Consider the following 9,238-nt stretch of genomic DNA (forward strand, 5'->3'; position numbering starts at 1 on the left):
GTGTGACCACTCACCACTGTGATTTGCAGTAAGGAATAAGTAAGTTATAAACTACTTTCTCCTGTAAGCTAGTGAAATTCATGTGTGCCACAGTTGGAAGTTTACACAGTGAAATGTTACAATTACAGCTGCCTAGAGATGCTTATGTGAAAACAAGCATTTTCAAAGATGATTGTTCTGAACACACCTTTAAGCACACACATGTACATCATTTAAGCTTTCTTTGCATCACATGTCTAGTAAAGTAGAGGTAGAATTAGCGGCACTAAAAACCTCCTTATGTTTCTCCCTGCCACTACAGAAATCCCACCTTGCACTCCCAGGTAGAGATGGTCCTTTTGGACAGACACTGGAGAACAGCCAAGCAGCAGGTAGCAAAGCTGATACAGCAAAAGCCTATCCAAAGAGCAACTTGTTCTCAAGGAGCTAGTACTACTACTTCTAATTCCACGTGCCAAACCGCTTGGACAGCTAGTGTTAGTAGAGAGATTTCCCCGTGGCTTACATTGCTGTATAGTGCAAAGACTGCTGAACACTAGGAATGAATGGAGTACTGTACCACTTTGAAGCAGATCTGGAGCTGAAGCTATGAAATACAAAATGGACTAGTGCAATACATTAGGAAAGATTAACTCCTTAACCAAAAGACAGAAAAAATATAGAGCATTCTAAGTTAAAAAACAAAAAAAGTTTTAAACTTTATGCAGTTCTCGTTGAGGTTTAAATCAGTGTTAAACTTTTTTTTCCCCAAGTTTGTACCCCTGAGTCAAACATTGAATAAACATTGTACAGTAGGTACAGATATTAGTGTCTAGTTAAAAAGCAACAGATTTGAATGGCCATTGCTTCAGAAGTGTTAAAACAGTGACAACACCCTTCTGTATGGGAGAAGAAAAAAAAAAAAAAGCAGTCCTATTTGTTCTTCGTTTACAACTAGGTAAAAGATCTCAACACTTTCCAACCACATTGTTTCCACTGTTAGGTTAAGGTTTGTGATAAATGAAACCTTCAGGAAGGAAACCTGTTGGGGCTGCATCATTTGAGTGCACATGGTTGAGAACAACTACAACAAAGCAAAGCAATCTTTCCAAGTTATAAGTTGCATGAGACCATATTAATCCTGGACCACTATGTGAAAGTAGGCAGAGTTCTTTGACTTTGACTATCAGAAGCTCTAAACTCAATACTCTTTATATCCAATATATTTTACTAGAGTAATAACTAAATTGCTATAACTTCGACCTCTTGGCCTCTATTAAAATGGAACATTAACACTTTTGCTAACTTAAACATAACATTCAGCTCACTAGAACCTCTGCTGACTGTCTCCAAGAATAATTCATGCCTTTTGCACTTTTCTTCCTCCTTTCTTTACAACATCAGGAATAAGAGCTTATTCAGAAGGCAGGTTCAGGTACAACGAGGACTCACTGTTAATCATTTGGTTTGTTCTGAAAAAAGTGTGTGAAGGACCACCCTATGTTACTAGGTTTGGGAGAGTCTTCATCATCTTTTGGGGGAAGCAGAAACTGTCGGGAATTAATGGAGCACGGGCTCCCAAAAGATGCATTTTCATTGTTGCTTTCAACTGACCCAGGAGAGTCTGGAGTGTCTATGTTCCAGGCATTTGTGTTTGCTTGAGGTCTGTAACCTTCACTTTTATCCAATTCTTCCTCTGCAGGTGTGTGACTCTCTATTTTCAGAGCACTGATAGGCAGCTGCATTTGGGGCTTATAGCCTGCTGTAGTCACTAAGTCTATTTCTGGCTCCTCCTCTGACTTAATTTGAGGCTGATACATTGACTGGATGTCAATGTAAACCACCTGAGATGACCCCACAGGTTCATCCATAGGGGCATTTGAGATCTCTTCTTCAATGATAGGAGGGCAGTAGGACACAACCACATGGTTCTCTGTTTCTGAGTCAGAGCCGTCTTCAGGCACAGTGGTGTCTGCTGCCGGGGACATCATCTCTGTGTCTTCAATCTTTGGAGCTGCAGACTGTGTTTCCACCACTTCAACACTATTGGGAGTGCAGGGGTTCATTTCCAGTGTTTTAAGTGTCTTATTCCCCTGAAGCAAGAAAAAGGAGAAGGGGAAGAGACTAAGCCAAAGACCTGGAAATCCTGAAAGCAACAACTTGTCCAAATTAAACTAGTATGTTGGCTTGTGGCTGGCACTCATCCCACTGCCATTAGCACAATATATAAAAAAAGTAGTTTAGTTCTCATTTTCCAGCTCATCATATATTCCCGTTAACGTTAAAAGTATTTTAACCAACTTAAAGAGACTCCAGATTTTGCAGTACTTAAGAACTCTATCCCCAAATCTCGTCTTTGTATAACCCATGCCATTTATAACCCATTATTTAAATGTTATGCCCAGTTCCAGCTACTATGTCTACTAAGAGGCTGGAAATATGGCATGTACACTTCACATTTTCTACTTCTCCTAACACTATAACAAAGTACGTTACTCCCACACCGTTATTACGTACTGACACTTCCCATTAGCATAGGAGGAGAGAAATGTAGCAGTCCTTTCCTAGTTCAAACTTTCCAAGAAAATACATTAACAAGAAGAAAGCTCTAGAGAGCACCTGACAAGTTACTCAGTGACTTGTCCTCTTCACCCTTGCCACAGAGTTGTTTTTTACAGCTGGAGCAGAAGACTCAAAAGTTTGCAAAATAATTCTTTACTTGCAATACCTTTTAGAAGTTTAAAATACTAGTTTTAAAATGAAGGTTACCTCACAGATGTTCTTCTGAAACTGCAACGCCTTACTGTTCTCAGGATTCGGTATCTCTGGATAAAATGTTTCTTTAATCCTTTAAAGAGGAAAGAACAAACTTATAAAAGTTACCAAGCCCTGAAACAGATTGTGAATACACAAAAGTAGTCAGGACATTTCCCTTTAATTCAGAATACTGAAGACATCTGGCACAAAGATTTAGGGTGTTACAGTTTCAATGAGTATTAATGGAAAAAACAGCAAACCATTTTTTAATTTTTATTTTTAAACTGGGGAACTTGATATGCCACGTTTACGAAAAGTTGAAGATGGGATGTCTACCTGAATGTTTGTGGATGGCTCACAAATTATAGTATGTCGCCAGCTTATTTCCACTTGGGAACTACTTCTCAGCAGTGCACACTGGGAGACAGCTTCTGCAAAACCTTTTTGCATTCCTCACTCTGATATCTCCCCAACTAAATTTTTCCCTCACCTTCTACAATGTGTTTTTGCTACCCACCTTTAAACAAAACCCACTGACATCTTTGGGTACTTGGAGAAAACTAAAATAATGGAAAATTCTAGCACGGAAGCAAACACATCCAGGAAAAGATCAGAACTGAATGCAGGCATTTACCATTCCCTCTTTCTGTAGCAGAAGATGCTGGCCACCACTCCAAGCAGTACAACCACTGCCACAGGGATAAGGATTGCAATGATTAATCCTACAGCTGGGGAACAAAAAAAGAAAAGACAGTAAGTATATATCCAAAGTTACCAGAAAGTTTTATGCCTTTTCTAATATTCACAAAGATTAGAGACCGTTTCATCAAACTTATCTAAAAGTGGTCTGCCAACAGTGACAGTGAAACTATGTCCGCTGTACACTTCCCCTTTGCCGGAAGGGCAAAAGTCCATCCATAAACAAAGCTGACTCAGTGATAACTACAGGAATCAGCAGATACTTCTCTCCGATTGCTTAGCTGCGAAAGGTTTCATGTGCAACAAAGACTGATTGCCACCATACTTCTGTTCTCAGTAAGCACTGGAATTGCACTTTCAGGTTAGTTAAGTTGGCCAAATCTCTGGTAATGGCTCTTTACAGGCCAACAACTCATTGCACAAGCTGTACTGCCTTTTATATGGTTTATAATGCTCCTAATCCCCATGGTTTATCTCTAATATATTCCCACTGCCTTCCTCCATTGATGTTAAGTGCCTCAAGTTTGATTTTTCATGTATTTCAGTTGCACCCCAGTGTTTAGTCTTTCATACAAAATACTTACCCACCCCCCTAATTCTCCACAGTTAACCTCCTTTTTTTTTTTTTTTTTTTTTTTTAAAACTGTCTTTCTGGGTTTGTTTCTGTCAGGGGATCAATAAAACTAAATTCAAAGCAGAGAGGCATCTGTTTATAATTCTGACACTAGTAAATATTTCCACAATGTCTTTCTTCCCACCATGTATTAGCAGATATTCATCATGGGAAACGTGACAAAAACAAGTAGTTCCTTGAGAATACTAAATTCAGACTCCACCATACTTAGTAGTAGTTTAGATATTATTCTTCTTGCATACATTACCATGAACTACAAGGTAGCTGTAATAGGAAAGGATATTTTCCTCACCCTGAACCATTCCAAATTTTGTATGTAAAAATAACCAACTAAATAAATTAAACTATAGGCCCAAACTACCTAAGGGAACCAGGAAAAAACCCCCACATTAGCTCAGCTTTATGGACATTGTACAACCCCTGTGCTGAAGACTATTCATGAACAAGGATATTCAACTTACAGTCCTCCTTTGTCACCACATAGAGGCTGTTTGGTGGGCTCAACCCACCAGCAGTATAGGCTTGTAGGTCCAGCTGGTAACTTGTTTTGCCTTGAAGATCAAGTATTTTCAAAGACTTCTTTGTTAAGTCAGTGATATTCTTAACTTTAAGTTCTGGATTCCCTGTTTGCGTGAAAGCAGTAAGAAAAGCATAACTTTGTAAGAAAAGATTCACAAAGACAGCCTCAGCTTTAGCAAGACTTTCTTGAAGTCACCATATGAAACCTGAAGAACAGTCTGTGTAAAGGAAAACTTAAATAAAGAATCCTACAAATGCTGCCTGCTTACACAGCACCAAACAGCACAGGAGTGTGTTGTTGCTGCAGATTGACTTTAGTTTCTTACACTCCTGCTTGTCCTCTTACGCTAATGTGAGTCAGGCTTCAGTTCTGTACAGAGATGTCCTTACAAGATGGGTACTAGAAGGATACACTCAATTAAATATAGCCATGTGACCTCCCCCATGTCTCACCTACCCGGGGTATCGGTACACAGGGCAGCGTGTCACATTGCCATTTAGTCACTGCATAGCTTTATGGCTTCAGTGAGACAGGGTTTTCTCCAGCTTTTGCCTTATATTAAAAAACAACTGTGCTAACCACACAAGGAGCTGATTATTTCAAATGCCTTTGTCACACATCAGGGGCCAATTATGTCAGTGAGTAATGCAACTGAATTATGATAAAAGCATCTTTTAAAAAAGTGAAATTAAATTATTTATTTTTTAAAAAGAAAAAAAAAAAAGAAAGAAAAAGCTTGAGCAAGTGAGCTGCAATTTATAAATTTTGTTTACCTGATTCCGAAAGCCTAGGCTTTAAAGCATCTTTTTCACCTTTTGCAAAGGAAAGACGATAACCCTCTAAAAACCCCTGACAATCTTCAATAGGAATATCTTCCCATTTTACCAATATAGAATCTGAAGAAGTTTCCTCTACAGTAAAATTTGGTGCACGTTTTGGAGCTGTAGGGAGAATTATGAAAGAAAAACTTAGTAAGAAACCACTTTATCATTAAATGCTAAATCCATGCAAGTGTTTAATCAATTTCAGGGCTAGCATTTTCAACTTTTTTCCTGAGTACTTTTCCCTCACTGTCAAGAACATTCAAAAAGACTTAGCAGGTGACACTACAAAAATACAAGTATGACAGCCTTGTTGTTATTAATTACTGTAGTATTATCTACTAAAAGAAGCTGAAAGAAAAATCTCTCCTTGGGCAGCTTTCTTACAGACCCATACATGTAAATATCCTTCTTTCTGCAACAAACCCTGAAAGATGGCATAAACATTCAGAGCATACAAATTACTTAGCTTTTAAAGGCTTTAACTCTGTGACTTCACAGCTTGTCTTCAAATTAAACAAACTCCACATTCCTATCATGGAAATCTATCTCAGCTTGAAAGAACTACTCTAAGTAGGTATCACAAGTCCTTATTCCAGTACCAGTACCTCAATGAAAGTGTTATATTGTGTAAAGTCCTGTGCATCAGGCCTCTGTCTGACATTTGGCATTCATCTATCAGTGCTGAACTCATGTTTAAGAATGCATCTATTTCTGTTTCGATGGTTATCTGTTCAAAGGCAAATCTGAAGTTTCAGAATAAATATATGCTCTTGTGCCCAGTGAATACATTTCTCAGTTCCTAGCAAGATTCTTTTGCATGTCTGATGCATTTTTAGACCCTCAAAGTCTGTATCCTTCATCCTTGAAAGCTTACAATCTGTTGAAAACACATATGGAAAAACCTTCTGGGAAACTGCTTAGAATTTTTAGAGATATAAATGGCTGAAAGTTGAGTTTCTGGTAAAACTGCCCTAACCTCATCTTTAACCTTAGCAATGAAATAAAAAATGGCATTTCCAAGGGCTCAGATTTGTCAGCAGCTCAGTTTTCCAAGCAAATTATTTTAGTAGAAAACACATTACACTTCAAAGTGAAATAGGTGCTATAGTTACAGTACAATACAGTTGTGCTGTTAAAGTGTAAAGCCATGTTCAGACTCCTGGGAACAGAAAGCATTTAGACACTAATGCATCTCCAGACAATCAAAGCTCAACCCTGAATCAAACCGCAGTTACCCAGACGGGGCTGGTATGGGAGGGAATACAAGTGCAATTCTCAAAGTGGCTTGTACTCTAGGATCTAGTTCTGGACTAAGAAGTGCTTTTAAACAGAAATGTGGACACTTTTTATATTTGTTGAGCTGTAATAAATGTGCTCAGAAGTTTACTTTGACTTGACAAATCAAAAAAAGTCACCTCCTCTCCTGCAGAAGTGATCCCAGCCCTGTGGTTCAAATTATGCCTGTGCTTTCAACTCTGAAGACCACTGTCTTCAGAGCAAACTTCTATGATACACTGTGCCACCACAGAAGCTGGAGAACACAGGGTTATTGCATGCTAGGAACTGGAAATGGCTACAGGAGTGTATTACGATTACGTACAGAGAACAAGCTGAAGTCAGTTGTACTGCATGGGGATTCTGGTCTCAATCTTCCTCTGCCAACACTGAGCTAAAAATAGACACAGTCTAAATTCACTTTGTAAAGATCCTGAATGATAAAGTGCACTTACGCAGCTCTTTCATATACCCAGTTATGTTTTTCAATAACTGATATCCACTGGATTTGCAGCCATATAGTGAAAAGTTGTATCTCACGCCAGGTCTAAACAGAGCTGCAAGAGAAAATCACTGTAAGAGTATTTCACTTATGAAGAGTGATGCTTTAGCTTTCACATGATGCAGACTTACATCAATACATATTAAAAAATTACAAAGTCTTAGACCACAGTGTTAGGTATAAATACTATCCCTACTTGTAATTCCTATAAAAGCTATGCCATCAGATGCGGTTTAGAAGCAGTAAGCAAATCTAGCTCCCGGAAAAATTTTGGTTCTAAACAAATAGGATTCAAAACAAGCTACTCAAATTGCATAAATTGCTCTTTCCATGGGGAAACACAAACTGAAGTTACCAGAAACAATTCTCCTCCTTTCCTCCCACAGCAGCCATGTAGATCCTGCCTTCTCCTCAGAAATACAAATGCGTTTTGAAATACCCATGCTTATTACAGCAACAGCACAAAAGAAATTCAGAGAACTCCCAAAAGTTATAGTGATGAACTCCAAGCCTGAACTGACTCTACAAAACACAGATAGTCATCAAATTTCTGCTTCACATGTCTGTGGTGGAGGCACAGGTGTTTGATACTACAATATGTAAATAATCCACCACTTCCTGGGATTTCCTCAAGTCAGGAGTGTACACTACTTTCAACATCTTTTCTAAACAAGACACCACTGTGAAACTCCACAGAAGTCAAATGGGTTTTGCAAGAGCTCAGATCCAGCCTGAGAGATTCTCCTGGCAGGACTAAGTGCAGCAGTGGGGCTCTTCAGCCTGTAAGTGGTGACCTTATAGTGGCCTTTCAACACCTGAAGGGGTCTACAGGAAGGCTGAGGAGGGACTAACCTGATCTCCTTCTCCTTCTATGACAGTGTGATGCACTTAGTGGACGAGGGAAGGCCTGTGGATGTGGTGAACTTAGACTTTAGTAAAGCCTTTGACATTGTTTCCCACAGCATTCTCCTGGAGAAACTGCTCGTGGCTTGGATGAGCATACTCATTGCTGGGTAAAGAACTGGCTGGATGACTGGGCCCAGAGTTGTGGTGAATGGAGTTAAGCCCAGTTGGTGCCTGGTCACAAGTGGTGTTCCCCAGGGCTCAGCACCGGGGCCAGTCCCGCTTAACATCTTTATCAATGATTTGGATGAGGGGATTGAGGGCACCCTCAGTAAGCTCGTAGATGACACCAAGCTGGGTGGCAGTGTTGATCTGCTGGAGGGTAGGAAGGTTCTACATAGTGATCTGGACAAACTGGATCGATGGGTCAAAGCCAACTATACGAGGTTCAATAAGGCTGAGTGCTGGGTCCTGCACTTGGGTCACAACAACCCCATGCAACGCTACAGGCTTGGGGAGGAGTGGCTGGAAAGCTGCTGGGCAGAAAAGGTCCTGGGGGATTTGGTTGGGAGTCATCTGAACATGAGCCAGTGGTGTGCCCAGGTGGCCAAGAGGGCCAATGGCATCCTGGCCTATATCAGAAATAGTGTGGCCAGTAGGAGTAGGGAACTGATCGTGCTCCTGTACTTGGCACTGGTGAGGCTGCACCTCAAGTCCTGTGCTCAGTTCTGGACCCCCAATACAAGAGGGACATCAAGGCTCTGCAGCACATCCAGAGAAGGGCAACAAAGCTGGTGAAGGGCCTGGAGAACAAGTCTTATGAGAAGTGGCTGAGGGAGAAAAACAGCTGGTGGCCGGTCATGTGCAGTGCTCCCCAAGGACCAGTGCTGGGGCCAGTTCTGTTTGAGATCTTTAGCAATGACCAGGACGAAGGGACGGGGTGTGCCCTCACTAAGTTTGCAGGTGACACCAAGGTGACAGTGTGTCTTTTCTCCCAGGTATCAAGTGATAAGATGAGGAAAAGTGGCCTCAAGATGCACCAGGGGAGGTTTAGATTGGATGTGAGGAAAAACTTCTTCAACGAAAGGGTAGTCAAATGTTGGAACAGGCTGTCTGGGGAGGTGGTGGAGTCACCTTCCCTGGTGGTGTTTAAGAGACAGGAAGATGAGGTGCCTAGGGACATGGTTTAGAGATGGGATTGGTAG

General features: G+C 40.6%; 1 protein-coding gene across 1 annotated transcript; it reads right to left on the reverse strand.

Annotated features, from left to right (window-relative positions):
* Positions 1 to 695: 695 nt before the first annotated feature.
* LOC104527843 (leukemia inhibitory factor receptor-like) lies at positions 696 to 7,286 on the reverse strand. The gene is made up of 6 exons (XM_010171663.1): positions 7,144 to 7,286; positions 5,363 to 5,530; positions 4,531 to 4,692; positions 3,371 to 3,464; positions 2,749 to 2,827; positions 696 to 2,072 (listed from the first exon to the last, which is right to left on the reverse strand). The coding sequence occupies exons 1-6, from the start codon at positions 7,154 to 7,156 to the stop codon at positions 1,434 to 1,436; spliced, it is 1,155 nt and encodes a 384-aa protein (XP_010169965.1). The 5' UTR covers positions 7,157 to 7,286; the 3' UTR covers positions 696 to 1,433.
* Between the last annotated feature and the right edge of the window lie 1,952 nt (positions 7,287 to 9,238).

Source organism: Antrostomus carolinensis, unplaced genomic scaffold (genome assembly GCF_000700745.2).
Source record: "Antrostomus carolinensis isolate BGI_N321 unplaced genomic scaffold, ASM70074v2 scaffold12247, whole genome shotgun sequence".
NCBI classification, from domain to species: Eukaryota; Metazoa; Chordata; class Aves; order Caprimulgiformes; family Caprimulgidae; genus Antrostomus; species Antrostomus carolinensis.

Excerpts from the sequence above, each read along its gene's own strand:
- LOC104527843 (XM_010171663.1), bottom strand. Across the intron at positions 2,828-3,370 it reads TGCTACAGAAAGAGGGAATG|GATTAAAGAAACATTTTATC; the intron begins GTAAATGCCTGC and ends TCCTCTTTAAAG. Across the intron at positions 2,073-2,748 it reads TTCAGAAGAACATCTGTGAG|GGGAATAAGACACTTAAAAC; the intron begins GTAACCTTCATT and ends TTCTTGCTTCAG.